The sequence below is a fragment of the Rhopalosiphum padi genome, chromosome 4 (assembly GCF_020882245.1).
Source record: "Rhopalosiphum padi isolate XX-2018 chromosome 4, ASM2088224v1, whole genome shotgun sequence".
In the NCBI taxonomy this organism is placed as follows: domain Eukaryota; kingdom Metazoa; phylum Arthropoda; class Insecta; order Hemiptera; family Aphididae; genus Rhopalosiphum; species Rhopalosiphum padi.
The window spans coordinates 12,656,468-12,677,143 of NC_083600.1; the positions used below are offsets into that span (position 1 = coordinate 12,656,468).

The 20,676-nt window shown below is 28.3% G+C and overlaps 1 protein-coding gene across 2 annotated transcripts in view; it reads right to left on the bottom strand.

Annotated features, from left to right (window-relative positions):
- LOC132930960 (forkhead box protein N2-like) overlaps positions 1–20,676 on the bottom strand; it is a 43,064-nt gene that overhangs the window by 14,056 nt on the left and 8,332 nt on the right. Inside the window, exons 2-4 of one of the 2 annotated variants that reach the window (XM_060997087.1) lie at positions 12,531–12,833; positions 3,594–3,730; positions 2,016–2,139 (exon numbers count right to left, since the gene is read on the bottom strand). In XM_060997087.1, coding sequence (XP_060853070.1) covers positions 2,016–2,139; positions 3,594–3,730; positions 12,531–12,798 — 529 coding nt within the window. In that variant the 5' untranslated portion in view covers positions 12,799–12,833. The remainder of the gene's footprint in view (positions 1–2,015; positions 2,140–3,593; positions 3,731–12,530; positions 12,834–20,676) is intronic. The other variant, XM_060997088.1, reaches the window with a different exon arrangement.

Sequence of the window (20,676 nt, forward strand, 5' to 3'; positions counted from 1 at the left end):
ATAATGTTATTAATTATTTATATTACAATATTTTATATATATTATAAAAATCAGTTCAAGTGCGAAAATAAAATATTTCAAAATATTGAATAAATCTGTCAAGCATCACCCTGAATATTTATGATTCGACGTAATATTCGACAATATTCACCGTTGTTTAAAAATCGGTGTGACACTTCCTGTTCCAGTGGTTTCAAGAAAACGCTTTTTCCCTTTGGTTAGCTAAAAATATATTCAAGAAGTAAAACGGGTGAAAAACTATTAAACGGAATGACATTGTTATAGAAAAGACGTAAAAAGAATTCAATGATGAAATGGCAAAAATTCAAAGATGAATCGATTTTATTTTTGTAAATATAATATAAAATTATAATAATAATTAATAACAAACAATACATTTACATTTATATGTTACAGGCATCTAAAACGATTTAAAGAATGTTATTTTTTCAAAAATAACATAAAAATATCTTCCCCGTTCGAAATTTTTTCCTACGATCGCTCCTGGGCTCTGGCCACAAAACGTAAAAAACAATAAATTATACAGAAATATATACAATCACTAAACACAATTATTAACTAAGGTGGGTTAATAATTAAATTTGCCGAATTTTAAAAAAAAAATTACCATGATGGTTGTCTGTATAGTTTGAGACACTATTGAACAAAATCGAAAAATGACCTTCATTCTACAGAATCTTAAAACGTCATTATGATATATGTCAGTTTTTATTTTTATTTTTGCTAACATACACTTTTTTAAATTCTATTGTATTTTTAATCGCATTATCGGCTTAAATGTTTTAAATGAATTAAAAGGGTATTTAATAGGCATAGTCAGTACCAACTTCAAAAATGAAATAAAATAAATCATTGTTAAAAAAAAAAATGACTACATTGTTTACAATTTTGATTGAATGTTAGGTATATATTATGTTAATAAACAGGATAATTTACAAAGCATATTCTTTTTTATCTTCCAATAATATATATTATTATATATATATTTGGAATTTTTAACATACTTAGACTATATTTTCAAAAAAAAATTAGATTTTTTTACCATTTTAGAAGCGAAGCGTTCTGTGATGAAACAAATGTTTTTTTAATGAGTTTGATTTATATTATAGGTACAATTACACATCAAAAGTCCCATAAAAAAGATGTGCTTAATATCAAAATATTAACGCTAGAAAAAATTGATCTCATATTCTTGTTTGTCGCTAAATTATATAAAAAGTCTAAGTATTTGAAAATATGGTATCAAGTATACTTGAAAATCTCAAAAAATATAATTTATATAAATGCATAATTAAAGGAAAAAATACAATGAATTTGAGTGAATTATCTGGTATATACCATCATTTTTATAATCCGTAGATTTACAATAATCGATATTGCAAGGGTAATAACGTTCATAGCATTTCATTTTCTATGTAACAAGTAACAATTAACTAACATTTTTATATAGTAGGTGCCTATATATTAAACATTTAAGCTAACCTGCTAAACATTAAATAACAAAAAAAATTATTAATATAATAATTATATAAACTCTTCAATTATTAGTACCTATCATACTTATTGTATGTTATTAGTTATAACTTTTAATACAGTTTAAATTTAGAAAATTTGATCAACGTCACATGAAAACATTATTTTTTCCATACAGAAAGTTTTTACTTATTAATAAAATTAAATAATTGTTTATATTACTTTTAAAATAAAATATGCATAAGTAATTTAAAGGAATATCATTATGGCTGGTTTGCCTTGCAAGTACCAATGATTATAATTTGTATTATATATTATAATACATATAAAGCGTGTGTATAATTGTTATACCCAACACTATTGTTCGTTATCCTCATTTACAAAACAGTGGCCTGACCTAAATGTACAGAAAACGTTTTTCTTTTAAGAGGACTCGACTAACAATCCGTAACGAAAAGTACAGTCCCCTTTTCTATATTGACTGTTTATTATGAATATATATATATACATTTTACTCTAACCTTTGAGCAGATTCTTGTTTTGCAGCCAACTCAGCGAAGTGAGGTCGTCGTCCTCGTTGTCATCCGTCGAGTTGCCTTTGTCTTTGTCACCGCCGACATAAACGTTTTCGGACGACAGTTCTTCCTGTAATTACATAAATACAAAACAGAATGATGAGTTTACTACGTCGATCGACACGAATATTGATAAATGATATAATAGATGTGGATATTATACATAATAATGACACGTCGCAAGTATAATATGGTGGTACTATACGTGACCCCTAATAGGTAAATCGAATTATTCCAGACTACAGGGCAAGGATATAAAACGTCGTCGATGTATACAGTATGCGTATACTTGTGTGTGCGTGTGTATAAAAAGCTTCCCCCCTGGGAATAAATGAACATTTGTCGCATTGCTGGCCACTTGATAGTTGTCCAAGCACGTATCTTCGTCTTGTCTGTGCTTCTATTTATACTGACCCCTTGAGCGTTTTTAAAAATAAATCACTGCGGTTGTATCTCAGTCCATATAAAGCGACCTATCCATATGGATCTCCAGAAGATAATTTAGATACAATGATTGCAAACATCGGAAACAATACAATAAGTTCTGAGTTCGTTTTCACGATAAAAAGAAAAAAATTGTAGTACACAATTAAATTATGTTCTCAGAAATGTATTTTTGTACGTATTACGTAGTAGTAACACTAGTAACTTCTAACAATTCCTAACTTTATTAGGTTTACGAGTAGTATACATAGCACTATTGAACAGTGATTATACAGAAACCGTAGTGTATAGCATTTAATTAATATCTAAAATGTACATTTACAATTTACATAGACGGGTTATATGGATATATAGTATAATTACTAATTACTAATTAGTATATTATAGTATATATATTATATATTTAAATAACTACATTTCTGTATTTATATAGTACATAAGTAACAAACATATTTTAACAAATTGGATAATATATGTATTTTATATTCTATTCATCTATTGTATTTGTATAGGTACTTTATTTTCATTAACTACAAATCTGTATAACGACAAAACCATAGTTTTAATACTCTCACAAGTCACAATCCCTCGTCTATTGGATCAATTTTATGATAGTATTATGTTGTCAAAACATAAGAACTTGAACTTGGTTAATGCCGTTAATGGTTTAAGCAGTTTCAATATTTAAAATATTTAGATATCTTTAAATAAATATTTTAAATTATATAAAATATTTTATTTTCTAATAGATGCATATGGTTTTTTTTAAACGGTCACAGCGTGGCACTTACATTGTTGTTAACACCGTTTTTGATGTACCTACTACCTAAAATAACACACGATTTTTAAGGAATGTTACATGTCTATAACAGAATAATACCTATAATGATGAATCGGAACTTTGTTGAAGATAACAAATAATATCTATACTTAAAAATAATAATGCCTACAATTTATCTGTTTTGAAATATGTATAATTTTCATAACGAAATTATTATCGCTTGGTTAAGTTATTTAGGAATTAATGTTTACTCATTTGGGTAAAATTTCGTAGATGTCGTTTTCTCTTTAATAACTCACCCGGGCTGGGAAAGGACTAGCTGGCACTGTAACGAAGACTGTGGTGTTCATCATTGTAGCCGGACAGTTACTTAGAGCGGTTACACCCGTGTCTTCGTCCGGTCCTACTTGATCCGGTGCCATGTTTTCCAATTCGGCTAAAACCAATAAACGATGACATATTTTATTACCAAACAAAAATAAGGGTAGAGGTTTTTATACATAATATTGCTATTATTTAAATAAGGGAATAGTCGATTTTTAAAATACACCGCGTTTAATCAATATTATCGCTATAATATCATCTGTAACGCGACCCGAAGCCATACTGCAGCAGACATTAGATGGTCTCCGTATTATTATTATCATGTGGTGAAAATTCACCCAATTATTATAATTTGTATGTATAATGAATGTATACTATAGTCACTGAGATACCGCATCATGTGGTATGTGAGTAATATTATTTTGTTTGGCGAACTAGTACAAGCAACCAGTTTTCAGTGGGGCAACAATGACTCACGAATATAGCAATGGGCTGTAGAGAGAAAAGTAATATAGTGAGAGAGAAGATAGATAACACATTATCCTATACACGTGTACAGTAATACACTATACACACACGCGCAAAATATACTGTAGGAGAAAATAATTCGGTCTCGTCCGGTTTCCATTTTAAGGCATAGACGACGATGCTGCCTATACGAAATGGAAAAAATGTACTATACTAAATGTAGTAAGTATACTATATATACTGTAAAAAAGAAAAGACACCTATTCCCCTTACTTATAGCATACAATCCCTCGTCAGAGGGTGTTATGCGGGGAACAATCGTTTTTTGTTTTTTTTTTGGTCATATAACGCGTATAACAACAAATTGTTAGCTACCTATATAAATCAGTAATTGACATTTCTGTAAATTGTGATTCGAAATGAGATAATAATACACAGACAGAACAAACATCATATAAAACATTACTATAATAGTGTATAATATGTATTTATACACCTATATTACTTATACAGGTCTTTCAAAATTGTGTATGGCAACTAATGGCGAGAATCGCGTAGAAACAAACATTAATTCCTACCTTTTTTGTCATATGAATTTTCTAAAACCTTGTATATACCTCTGTATATAAACATTATAAACTCGTAGAAATGTGTATACCTAAACGAATACCTTAAAAAAAAATTAAATTGTGTTGATAATGTTTTTAATTGTACAATCATTATCGATGTGCGGTACGAATAATAATTGCAATGCATTAAAATCAAATTAACACTTTTTTTTGTTACTGAACTATTTGCTATACCTATACAATTACTATAGAATCGTACAGTGGCTTAACTATATAATATCCCAGACAGTTTTGCGTTTAAGTAGCATGCACATCGGTTTTGAAAAAAAACTGTTATTATCCAAAGCAAAATACAGCAGCTTATATTGAACGGCGGCAATCAAGTCTCACTGTCTACGACGACTCGCCGGACCCTAATACGAGTTGGCACATGTCGTTGAACTTTTTAAGTTTATAACGTTAGCTGGTGCACACACAATAATTTTATACAGTATACGAAACAATATCCAAACGTAGTCTATTTCGACGTCGGGCGGCGACGACGACGACTGCTCAGACACGTCCCCCCCCCCGTATATATAATATAAACGTAACTCGTGTAAACGGCGCAAGTTTATCTATTTATTAATTTTTTTTTCATTTGGACGAACGCCACGCGCGACGCGATTTTTGGTTTATTTCGACCTGCACGCTGCGCATTTAGTATCTACCGCGTGCAGTAACACATGATGTTATTTCGTATTAGATAAAAATATAATATAATATATTATATAAACCACAAACGCGAGGACGGACGGGACTGACGGAAGCACGCCGCAACGATGTGCGGCGTGGCGTTGTTCCTGTAGTCTGTACCACTGTACCAGTATCGGGTTTCAAACAACGGCAGCTCGATGCCATGGGGCCCGCATATCGCGCGCATAATATACCCTTTAATATGGCCGCATAATGATATTAATATATATTTTGTTGTATAGTTTGGTGTTGTGGCTGGGCGAGGGGGGAAATTTTAAATACCAGCAATAATATTATGCTGCGTACCTCTATAAATTAATAATTCGCTCTCGAGACTTTCAACGGCGATACAAAAACTAAAATGTGCGGGTTCTGCACGACGAGAAGCACACCACGTACCCTTCTCACAGTGTATTATGACGACCAAAAAATATATTTTATTACGTCTTGGACATAGTTTATTTTTACACCCTACACACAAATACACGGGCATGCGCAGTTTAACAATACATAATAATATTTTATAAAATAAAAAAATTTTTGGGCGGAAACTGCTTCGGTATTATAGTGCGGGTTTTCCTATTCGGGCGGGGGATTCTCCGACGATGTGGACCGACCTACCGACCGACCGTCCAGTTCACCGACAACGTTATCTCGCCGACGGCGGCGACAGTGACCCCGAAACGGCGGCATTCGGTTGCCCGAGCCGTTTAAAACCCACAACGTCGAAAACGACGTCGCCGCGCCTAGCGCCGCCGTCTCCGCGCGGTGAGCTGCTCACGACGATGTTATCGGTCTGCGGGTGGCGTGCGACGACGGTCGGCGAGCGCGGGTCAGGAATAGATGTTCTGCCAAAGACGTGAAAAACAATTAGCTTGGCCGGAACAGCGAAAAAAAAATTAGAGAGAAAAGAGAAAACATCGAAAAAGAGTTGCGCCTTAAAAGTTTCGTCGAAGCCGCCAGCCTCGTCCTCCCGCGCGGCACGCGGAGTGGCACACAGAATTAATTAATATAACGCACGCGTTTTTCAACACCCAAGCTCGTTCAACACAACCTTTTCTCCCCACTCATCCCTCAGGACCGTGACTGAAGCGCACACCGAACGGTTTAAGTGCGTGTATAAACTTCCGCGGCCGCGTTAAACGCGCGCGCGATGTTTAAGCCGTTGAGATTGCTTCATTTCTTTCATGGTTTCATGTATACAGTATACAACATTGTACTTATACATTAAATACATAATAACTACAACGTCATTAATGATATTAGTATGTCTATTTAACCGATTCGTTTCGTTGGGTACAACACAAATATTATATAAGATAGTTAGACGACGACAATTATTAAGATGCTTCGTCGTCAATACAATCGTATTGTATCTATTCGTGTAACTATAATAACTATATACAACACAATAATAAAATAATATTATACAATATACACTACACACGTGCATGGATATATGGGTCACGACGAGAAGGCGAACTACGACGGGGATAGCATGTAATTATTGTATGTACCTATAAGGTACGTAGTAAGCTTGATGATAGTCGACATTGACCCTGGATTTAATGTTATTTAAAAAATTCGTATTTTCAAAAAATATTTTTATAAGCATAATAAATCTACTTACTATAGCTTAAATCTTTACACCAGGTCCTACATCGACGGAGAAACCAATAAAATCAAGATTAAACCATAAACTATTTTTAGTATACTTAATTTTAAAGGCTAATATAAAGAAAACGCGTATACGGTGATTTTCAATACTAAAATATACTAAATACCTTTAAATACTATTTTTTTTATCAATATATTATACAATTTTAAGGTAATTCACATTTTTTTTTAGAAATACCCGACTTATAAAACATTTGTATTTGTCATTTAATTCTGTTTTAATATTTATGTAAATCATAACTATTATTTTTTAGTTTTTTTACATAAAATAGCATACTATAAAAGACAATTATATGTTATATGTTTTAATAAGTATTGTAAATTAAAATTTTGTATGATACTTGATAAATTGACTAAATTTTTTAGTTCTTAACCATACAAATTATGTACCGTAAAAATACAAATGTATAATCTGAATAATATTATAATATAACTGGTGTACTTTGTTTTTGAGTTTAAATGTTTTAATGGTGATGTAATGTATATTTTTTAAGACATTTTTAGAAGCAAAACAAGTCATACATACTATTAAATGTTATACATAATATTGAAAACTATTTTACTCAATTTGTTCACGTAAAGAATAATTAGCAAATTTGATAACAAAGAGAAAATAAAATAAAACAAACATACATATGACACAAAGTGAAGAATACCTCCATTAAAGGAACTTCAAGAGGAGTATATAATATATATTGTAAATTTTAAATATAGATTTGCGTTAACTATAAATGAACTATGTAGAAGTAAAATTGATTCAATATGTATAATATGTTTTATAGCTATTCAATTTATTAGGTATTTTATTTTTAGTTATTTATTTATTTAATGTAGACATGTAGTTAATGAAGCCATCAAGGCTAACTAAAACTGCTATGATATTATTGTTTTAAAAGAATTTAAATACATAGACATTGATATTTGATCGTAACAAGTTGGGAACGCTCACTCTGCGAGTGTGCTAAATTCTCGGTCTCTGAACTTTTAAAACTACGCAATAATTAAACTATAGTTATTTTAAAAAACAATTTGTAACCTTTATATTTTAGTGCTTATTTTTATATTGGTTAGTATCAATCTATATTAAATACTTATATTTTGAATTTTTTTCATACTGGCTAGTATGAATTTATTTTGAATAGAACCGTTAAAAAGTTTTAATACAAACAGTCGTAACTATGTACAGTAACTACAGACAATAAATAAATATCTTAACATAGTTAACATCAACAATCATAATTGTGTATTGGTCACTATAACGGACGGACAGATACAACGGGGATATAAGGTGTTCTAAACTTATGTTTAGAAGTTTAAAAGAATATAACTAATATATGTGATAGTATATATTATACATTTTCTATAAATATCTTATTAAAGAGTTACACAAAGAAGTAAAATTATGCTTTATTAAATTTTAATATTTATACATTAATTATTAAGCTACGTTATTTTTCTTAACTTCCTGTTTTTATTTTAACATTAATACATAAAGTAATTTCGTTATAAACTTATAAATATATATGTGTTAATATGTATTAAATATAAAAATGTTATAATTTAATAAAATATAATTTTATTTCTATGTAACTCTTTAATACGATTGATTTTATTAATATTGCTTTCGTTAAAATTTTTTTTTCTAAAGCACTAGTATATTAATTTGAACCCATTCAGTCTAAGAATTAAGAAATAATTGTACTATACGTTCCAAATCTTAATAAAATGTAAGTATTTATAATAATAACAGTTTAATTGATTAATAAAAACACAGTATATTATTAATTACTGTAATTTAGCCAATTTAATAAATTTAAATCATATTTAAATATAAATGGTAAATCCAATCAACGTATAGTTGCATTATTTTATTTTATTGATATTGAATTATAAGATGGTATTATTCTAGTAATTTTAGGGTGTTCCTTAAACATTTTTATGTTTTATTAATTTATTTTAATATTATTAAAATAAATAAATTATTAAATTTTTAATTTTAATATTATTAATTTAAATAATACAATAAATAAAAAAATATATAAATAGGTAACAAATATGAAGTATAATAGGCGAAGAATTAATTTATAAATAATTGTGAAATTTTCTTGTATAACCTATCGTTTTATTTTTATATATATTATTATACATTTCATAATTACAAAAATAAGTAATTGCATTTTAATTTAATTTCAACTTGTAAATGTATTAATTTTTTTAATAAATGCCATGTTTTTTATAATTTATAATATTATTTAGGGTTTAGTAAGGCTATTCATTCTTATAAAAATTCTTGAATTTCAATTATTTTAGTGAACAAATACAACCAAACAACTTTTTACTATTATATATTTATTCATTATAGTGTTTAGATTTGTTTTTTTAACGTGTAGCTATAATATGATGTGTTCCATTGCAGAATACGCTGTCACGTAATGTGTCATTATACAGATTGTGCAATACATTTTCAAAGTTTTAATCAAGGACAGCTAAAGCTTATATATAATGGTACATTATAAACGGACATTAGGTAAATATGCAATAGGCATACTTAGATAATTAATGTTACCAACTTGTACAAGTTAAAAAAATGTTGTGATTTAATCGTGTGCTCTGTGTGATGCATAATTGTATTGGCAAACAACTATTTCGCATTTTATTCGTTGACTTGTATAATAACTGAATTTATTTATAATAAATCGTATAAAAATATAAGTTCATAATCAATAACTGAATCATTCTTTGAAAACTAACATCTCCATTGGGAGTATATATTAAGAACGATATATACATAAATAGTAGTACAGTGCATATATTATATACATAAATAAATATACTACAATATTGTTAACATATAAAACAAATATTGATTTATGACACTCATATTTCTGACTTGTGAGTTATAATAAAAGCTATAATAGGTACATAAATATATATAATGTATATTGTATGTATCACATGTTGTAATATTTAAAAATAAAAGCAGCACTATATTATTATTATGTAATTAAATTTAATTTGGATTTGTACGGTATAATATACATTTATTAAATGTTAAATAATTATAAAATTTTGCAATAAAACATTATTTTGTATTATTATGTATATTGTATAGTATCAATTAGTTTGAATAATATCTATGTGACTATGACAGCATAAAAATAAATCGTGTAGGTATCTCAAATTCGAACATAACAAATGATTGCAGGAATTTGTAATTAAATTATACTTAGTTTTTATTTCATCAATAATATTATATCTATATAATTGTATCTATATTTCCTACGCCACACCTATAAATTATAATATTACTTTTTATTATGAAATCTTCGCGGACATAATTTTTTTTTATAACGAATTCACATAATAGTCATAATACTCATAATAATACAATATGTTATATTCATTATATTCCATATGCACTACCCACAGAAATGTAGGAAATCTATATATTATGTGTATATTTATATATATTTAAATATATATAATATAGATAATCTAATCTAACCCATTTAAAAATATTAGCCTTCGATAAGTAAACTTCAATCGAATGTAGTACCTAATAATACATTGTCAAAACGTTATTAACGATATTCAATTACATTTAGGTCTAGACAGAATTAAAATTCGATAATGAAGATCAATTCGATTTGATATACACTGTCCACAATCATCATGAGACATGAGTTTAACACGCAATATGGCCGTGGTGGTACACAGATGCAGGTTTCCAAGACTGCAATGAAATAATCATCATCGACTATCTTATGTATACTGCGTATGAAATATATTTTGGTCAACAATTTCGACGTATTATGTATATTATAAATTACAATATTACGTCGGTCGGATCGCAATCATAAAACCGCATTATTATAGTCACAAACACGCGAGAGAAAATACGGCTTAAACCAGTATAAAGTATAGGCTTAATTTTTATTTTAACTACAATGAAATTTTTTACTATATGTAAATTAAATCCTAACCAGTCATCGTCACACAATATCATTATTGTATTGTTTATAGGGAAACCTTCGTTGTGCACGCTCGCGGTATCGTTTTCTGACCGTTTCGATACAACGAAAAATAATAGTAAAAAAATTATAAGCTACTACGAACGACCACGATAACATAATAATTTCAAATTACATTTATAGCGTTGCTAACAACAACAATAATAATACCGACGCGTGTATACAGGTCGACCGGTGGGGCGTCAGCGGTTGCCACAATAAACCGATGCGTTTATATAGGTAACAAGATCGCGTTTCTGGGTCACCGTGGTACACGCGCGGTTTATTGGAAAACTTTAGGAACGAACGTTTGTATAGCTGCGCTCACGTATAACTGCAACCTGCAGGTACGCAATCGTATAGTGGAAGAAAGGAGAATATAAAGGTAAGTCTGTTTCTAATTTTTGAGATACTATATTGTGTGAGTAATGATGCAGATATTAAAAGGGTCAAAAAAATAAATAAATGCAAACGCTACAGAAAAAGGTGAAAGATTTTAATCTTAAATTGAAAATATAATCTATTTATGTATTATAATGCGTATTAAATATGTTTATAATATTTTATGTAGTATTCATTTAAAATTTTAAACAATTCTCAGGGTGATAATACAAATCTGGTCATTAAAAATCTAATTTTTTCTTATTAAATACCTATTAAATTCAATAATATTAAAGTGTAAGATGGACTGTAGTAAATATATATAAGTAGTACATGGCAAAGATAGGGAGCCTGATCCTATAAATTCCCTTAAAACTATCCATCAAATCCGGTGATTCAAACAACGGTCAACTATAATATGAGTAATGCGTATAATTGTAAATTCTAAATAACATACTAAAAACGCAAGACAAAGTACTTCAATTTAAAAGAACGCTCCAATACCTCAAATTATGATAACATTTTAGAAAGGGCTTACTCTTTTTTTTATACAAAATGATACAATAATTATTACTATGTATAATCTATACATAGATAAAAGACTATACCACATTAAGTTCTCTGATAATTTACAAAATAACACTCGATTCATATAATTCAAACGACATTAACTTTAAATATGTTTTATATTTTTTAAAAGTATACTTAATATATAATATAATTTATCACGATTAGAAAAATAATCAAAATCTTTAGTCACTCATCATCTGTACCTAATCCATATCTGTTATAATAATTTTAAATAGGTATCTACGTGAAAAATACAATATAAAGATTTGAGAGGACTATATTGATAGAGGGAGAGCTTTTAGCCCTTCCAAGTCTCCTCTATATTTCCCTCTTCTTGTATTACACATACAAGACAGTTGTACGATATACAACGCATTATGATAATATACGTATGTGAGTAGTTAAAGTGGTAAATACTTAGTGCGATGATCGACTTTAATACTTTGGGTATAGTTATAGATATATTATTATGTAATATGTGATGGGGATTCCCGTGCATTACCGTTGGTCCACAGGCTGCCGGCGATGTTTCGCATCACCGTGTCCACCCTGTTCCGCCGGTCCCGGTGCGCCCGCGTGTCGCGTTCCCTTTCCTTCTTGCGGTACTCCGGGTCGTTCCTCTGTTCCCGGCGGGCTCGCGTGTTTCGCGCCCGCTCCGCCAGCCGGTATACCGGGTCGGCCCGCCTCAACCTCTGCAACTCCCTACGCCTGTCCCGTCTGCGCTGACGTGACAATGCCTTCTGTTCGTCCGACAACCGAGGCGGCGCCATCCACCGTCGCCGCCACCGCAACCGATCGCCGCCTCCTTCAACACACACACACATGCACACAGCCGAACGTTTAGTTTAAGTTGTACACAATATTATTATAATAACTGTGAAATTGGAAAAAAAATTGATAATTGCGCGTAGTTTACTGAAATATTTAGAAACAAATAGACACATAACGCGCTTCATTTTATTAAAAAGGATGGTCAGACTATCTCATTGTAACCAAAGAAAAAACATAAAAAATCACAAATTTCTTTTTTTTTTGTAATCACGTACGAAATAATCGTGAATCGTGAAAATGTTAAATATCAATACAAAACTCAAGTACAGTGTTTTGAATATAACGTATATAGACATATGGGTTTTGTAATTTGGTAATTGATAACTGGAATATGTTAGTAATAACATCTAATATTACTAATTAGTAATTACTAATAAGTAATAACTAATTAGTATACTTAGATTTAAGAATAATTTAAATATAAAATTAAAAAATATTCAATACGTACTTTCCCTAGCCCTCGTCTTTCAAAATAGTACAATTTTTAATTTTTTTATTATATAACAGTAAAAAATTAATGCATTTAATGTTAATATTATATTGTATATTATAAATGCATATACCTACTGGATTTTAATCATAATTTATTACAAAAAAAATATTTTTAACGAATTTGTTGAGTTAATATTATTATATTTATTAGATAGATACCTACAAATAATAATAACCATAATTATTGTTGTTAAAGAAAGCCATTGGTAATTGGCACAAAAATACAACTCGTTCACAGGTTTACTAAAGAAATTGAATATCAAAAAGAACCTTGTACGATGAAAGATCTTAATAATTTTATAAAAAAAAATAAATATTAATAATTACTTTAAAAGGTATAACTAAAAAATGTAATTAAAAAATATATAATTTTAATTTGGTAAATAAGGATGATTTTTTTAAAACTGTATCAATACGACAATCATTATAAATTTATAACAGATACAATAGAAAATGTACATATCTAACAATAATTAAAATTAAATACACAGAACGCATATAAATATTTTATTTTGAATTATTACATCTTGATTGAAAATTCTTACATCATTTAAAATCGCGTTGTTCCGCTCATGAAATTTATGTATAAATAAAGGTATTATTATTATTACATAAAGGTGCTATACGCTACTTTTTTAGTATGATAAACTTGATGAAAAACAACCATTTCAGCATGTGCATATTCCGATAATAATATAGTATATATATACAGTATACACATAATGTAGCGTTTTCATATAATATGTTATTACTTATCAATTATCATGTATAGTGTATACATATACATGAAGTACAGACACATTATTTACAGATAATTGCACATTGAATTATAAAGTGGGCTATAATAATCCTGTGTTTTTAAGCTTCTAGTATACTTGGCTATAATAGATTATTTAAAAGCAATTTTAAAATTTAGTAATATTATGTCTTATTTTACTTTGTTAGAAATTCATTAAATTACTATCTAAAAAATGTCAAAAATCTACCATTTCTATCTCTTTAATTGTTGTATGTAATAATAACATTAGTAGTGTATTTTTGTACCTATTTATTCTATTGGCAAGATTGTGACTTCGTTAGAAACTATATATAGACGATGAACATATGTAATACGTTTTCGATTTCCAAAGTTAATAATAGTGTTATTACTTATGCCGTTATAATAATATGATCATTAATTCGAGATATTTTTTGTAGGTAATTTTGTGTCTACGCTAGTAGTAACCAATATCGTGTAACCTTTAGTAATAAAGTCAACTCAACTTGTACCTGGGGGATTATAATATTTGGTAAAAATGTAAAATTATTATGTTAATAAAATATAAGTAATAATTTACATTGAAAACGTAAAATATGGATTTAGAAAATTATCAGTGGTACCTATAACCTATAATATGTACAAGTACAACCAAAGGCAATATAGCTATATTATAACTTTGTAAATTAAAATTAAAAAATATCCCTTTACTGTGTAGAAGATTTCAAGTGAACCTCGTCATTAAATATATGAAGTAATTTTACAGTAATGGATTTGTTAAATTTGATAAATCATTGAGTAAGTACGAAAAAAAATTCTGAGCGGAGACAGTCTACTTCTAAGGATATTTTGTTATAGGTGGTTTAATATTAGGTTAATGTTATACTAATTTTTGGAAAAACATGGCATATAATATTTTATATTAATAATCATAATACTATATCATAGATTTTCCTAATTATTACAATTAATTAAAAATTATGTGCACAAAATAATATTATATCAAATAATAGCTGGATGGTGGATTGCTCCCGAGCTGTTTCTATAAAATAATTTGGCGAATCTAGACACCGAGAACGACAAGAACAATTCATTATGAATTAAAAGTCTGTGTTTGATTGACAATCTAAACCATGGTCCATGATCCTAATAAAATATTAACCCTTGTATATTATAACTTACTTTTTAATTATTTTTCTTGATGCAAAGGAATTGATTATCATGAATTCATGATGGGTGTGTTTCTAATTATCATTGGCAGCGGTAACACAGATAAGAGACACGAGACGTGATAATAAAAGTGTGTGTGTGACTTGTGCTGGAAAGCAATTTCTGATTTGAGCGAAATTTAGCCATCACCTACGACACGTACGACACGCACGTCGACCGTGACAGAAATAGCCCACTTCCCGCCTTTGACACATAATATGCTATTTTAAATTACAATATAATAACTAAAATCGTTGTTTTCAAATAAATGTTCAGATTTTAAAAATTAGAAATTTATACATTTATAAGTACAAAAAAAATATACATTATATAAAATAAAAAAAACACATTATATTAGTAAAATCAATACATTCATCGGTCTGCTTAGAATCCTAAGTACACTTCAAGTATGTAGCTAAGATTTATAAATTTATCTAAGTAATATTGTTGATTTTTCACTATAGAAACATTTATGTATAAACACAATTTTCTTGTCGTTATTCGGAAATAATTGAATTCTTTAGAGAATGGAAATAATTATAACACATACAGAACCCAAGTGAAATCGAACTTGATAATAATATTGCCTTTTGTCGTGGACTATTAATGAATAGTCCACTACGAATTAATACAAACGCACTATTATAAAATATTAAAATGTATACACGATATACTTATATAATTATTATAATACACTGAAGTATTCGAAATCATGAGGGTTTTCACATTTCAGGAACAGGTTGAATGAAAAATACTTGTAGTGTATATTACGTAAAATGGGAACCTTCAACCCTACCCTACACATAAGACGCAACCCGCGTTTCTGTAAGCCAGTAAACTAAAAATATACGTATAATACATTAATACAGACACAAAAATATTATTTTATAGGAAATTGGCAAACATAATACAGTATTATAATAAAATAAAACGAAATTACATCTAAATCATGAACAACATTGTAAAATGGAATATGACTATAATATTATAATATTATATTACGCGTTATTATTATTATTACAAAATAGACGCTCGCCAACGTCGTTCGTATGTGGAGTTGCTTGGCAACCGCCAACACCGACTTCATAATATGTATATTGCAAACAGTCCATATCCAATGTTTATCTCTCGCCGAGTTTTGCAACACATTGCGTTCGTTCGCGCACGTGCATGGGCGCGGTGCATGTAGTCATGTCGTGAGTAGGTAAATTAATGAACGGCAACGTTGCTGTTTTAATGGTGCTTGGAGAGGAGAAAAAAAATTGAACGATTTAAATTTCGACGGACGATAAGAAAATAACCATCAATTTATTACAATATTGTTGTTTACGTTTTTTCCCTGGATCACAAAATACATAATAATAATACAATATATTATAATAACCAAATGCGTACTTATAATACGGTTGGAACGTAGAAGTGGATATAAAATATAATAATAATAAAATTCCTAAATTACTCCCTATGTATTATTTATCTTATTTTAATTTAAACACTCATCGCTATGCCAAATTGTAATAATAATATAATACCTAACGACACATAATGTGTCACACATTCTACTGATAGCCGTGCTGACCCAACTGGAAAACGTGCCCCACCGACACAGCGTGTATTTGCTCAAATAAAATCATTATAAATGTCAAACCGATAAATGTGGTCCGAAAAAACACGTGTAGCTACTACAACAACGCAACATTGTCTGTATTTGTTTAAGCATTGTTAAATGTCAGGCGTGTTTCATTTTTTAAATGTATTTAATACGCGTTGTTATCACCATATATTGTGTGATGTTATTACGTGGTGTGCAACTGTGTGGAGTAGGGACGCATGTTGTTATACATCATATTACAGACACATGCATACAGATAACCACCGATAACGGGTCTACTCTTCTTTTATTATACATTTTATACTCGTTAGTAATTGGTAAAAAAAAAAAAATGCGTTAGTACCTATAATGTTGAGTACGTTTTTACACAATATGCAGTGTATAATAATTCTTGGTGGTTTAGAGTATTCTCAGTTTACTTTAGCCGTCAATCGAATAATCTTTCCATATATAGCTGTCTAAAGAAATAATTAGTTGTAAAAAACTACAATATTAAATAAAATATTTTTGTAAATCTAAAATTTTAAGACATATTATGTGTTTGAGTGTCCTTAATTAAGCTAAAATTAATAATTATAGCGATGATATTGCTGTTTGTCATATTGATTAATAGTAGGGAGTTGCAATAATCATTGGTATTCTGCATTATTCAGAAACTAGAGGTCTCCAGGACCACAAATGCATGTGAACACTGAACACTACCAATAACTTCTAAATTAGTAGGATAATAATATACGTATAATTATATATCAACTAAAATATTTTATAGAGATATAAATAAAGGTGAAATCAGAAACGAATATAAAAACATTCAATATGTATACGTATTTTTAATATCCAAAAATATAATTAAAACCTAATTATAAAATACAAGAGGAAATAAATAAATCACTTCCCTTATTATTTAATCGTGCAAAAAGTATACATTTTTATAAATTTATTTTTCACTTGGCGAATTTTTACATGACTACATCGCAACATAGTTACCAATGTGCAAGAAATGACTAAGTGAAAAAATAAAATAATTTTGTTATATGAATTAAAAAATTAAAAAAATATAAACAAAAATTTATACTATCACTTTCTGCATTATACTGATATATCATATAACAAACGTGTTGTCGTTTTTTAAAATTGATTTATTTAAAAAATAGAAACTAACTTTTTTATGGTATAATTTTATTTAAATTGTTATGTGGTGGCTATGGCCTAATAGTACGTTGTTTTTTATTAATCCTCATTCGAAAAAATTTGTTGAATATTGTTTTAAAACTGCAAATAGTTTTTAAAATAATATTTACTTATTATTTCTATACACTTATTATAATATATTTTATATTACTGCATAATAGCGTTCATGCTTTAATTCCGTTATTCTAAATTTTAGTGGAAGGGGCAGTCATAGAGAATATAAGGTCAATACGGGTTCAAGGAAATGCTGAATGACATTGCTATAATAACGCGACGGTAAGCCCCTACGTTCAATATTCATTGAAACATTATTGTGAGGGTTTATTATAATACACGGTGAGAATTTATGGAGAATATTATTGTTAGACTGTGGTGCGTACTGCGGATATCCTCTTGCAGTTAACAGGGTAACATATCCAAAAAATTGACCCCTATGTATACTATTTTTTTTAGTATACTGAGTGTGAGTTAACTATTAAAAATAAATGGTTATTATAATGTACCTATAGATGATTATTGTAAACAAATTCAGTATAGATATATGCAATATGCAATTTGATTAATGTTGATAGCTAAAATTCTTGACAAACAAATGTAGAAAATGCATACAAGTAGTATAAATATATATATACGATTTTTTGCACAAGGTACCCGCACTATTTTTAAAATCTAATATATTTTGTGTATATATATATTATATATACAAGAAAAATAGGGGCAATCAATTCCTGTTATATTTGTTGTATATACTATTGTTTTACATGGGGCGCAGAAATTAACTCATATTCGAAAGACTACGAAACTCAGTATTTGGCTAAAACATCTATTTGAATTGACACCAAAATATAGAACTTACGAGATGACGTAAGATGACTTTTTATTTCCTGGGAAATAATTACCTATAATTGGAAGAATATATTGGAGAAAAACAATTTTTTTTAAATGTTAGGTAATTCAATTTCAGATTTAAAGTTTGTCAATGGATACATGAATAAACAAATGATGTATGTAAGTTATTGACCAACAGAGCAATAAAACTATTGAAACTATATCATTATAGTACTACACAAATGAAAAGTATAAAATACACATTATACATAAATATACATAATTACTTTCTAATTTTTGATTAAAAGAAAAATATTATCGCCACTTGGGGCATATCAAGATTTACCACTATTAATTATGGTAAGCAATAAACAACATTTTATTTAATCATTCCAGTTTTCCTTCAAAACTGGTATAATATACCTTCCAACTTTCAACAAAATGTTATTAACAAATAATGTAAATATAATGATAAAATGATTACTATAAATTTTTTTTTGCAAATTTCTTATTAAGATATTTATGTTTAACAAAATGTATAAGTTTATAATATATTATGCTTTATATACTATATTCAACTTGAATAATTAAATTATACATTTGCAAGGTACCTCAGTATTTCGATGTGTATGATAATCCAAAATAATGTAGGCATACAATAATACAGGGTACTTACTACTTTACACAATCTACAGAATGTATCCTTATAGATATCCCTATATATATATATATATCACTATTGCAAATTAATTTATAGGATATTCGAAAGAACACTTTGATATGCACTAGGTATGTATTACAAATGAAATTAATGGGATACTTAAAACTATAAATTTATATTCATTGTAAAGTACTTAGTTGTATCAAATATATTTATCAGAATATTTTTATCTTAATGAGGTTCAGTTATTAAACAGCCACGTTGCAACTTCAGCAATATTGTCAACAATATAAAAGGTCATGGTGAAAATATAATTTTGTTTGGATCAAATTTTAAGTAAATAAACGACGATTATGTGGCCTGATAATAATCGCCATTAAATAAAAAATAAAAATAAAGGTACTGAACTATTGAAGTTTTTTGAATCGCAAACAAAGTGAAATATTGAAGTAGTTTTAACAGTTATATCATCTTATTAGTTTTCACGAGTTTCTTAAACTTGTGAAACGACATAATATTTCTACAATATTTCAATTTACTAATTGTTCATGAAATATACTTATATAGAATATATAGGTAGTAAAATATGTACCAATATTATTTTTATTTTATTTTAATACAGGAGATAATTTTAAAAGTACCAATATTTAATTCAAATTTAAAAACTATAGTAAATATTTTTAAAAATTTTTTATTGGAACCACATAAGAAGGATTATGATATTGTATGATTAAATTACAATTAAATAGGTAGTTATTTACTTATTTACATCATAATATGTATATTATACAGTATACACAATAATAGTTTAAAAAAATAAAATTATATTATGTAGTTGATTTTAGAATTAAATTAGGCTTGGTTAACTAACTATAACCTAAGTCAGGGCAGAACCAAATTGGCGTTTTAAATTATTATTAATAATATAAAATTTTCAATAAAGATATAGAATGTATACTGTATAGGTACTAAAGAAGACGTTAAATGTTAATGTGTATGAATTTATAATGAGTATAAACTTCGTCTTTGTAACCCTATGAGGTATAGCATAGCAGATAACATAGCCT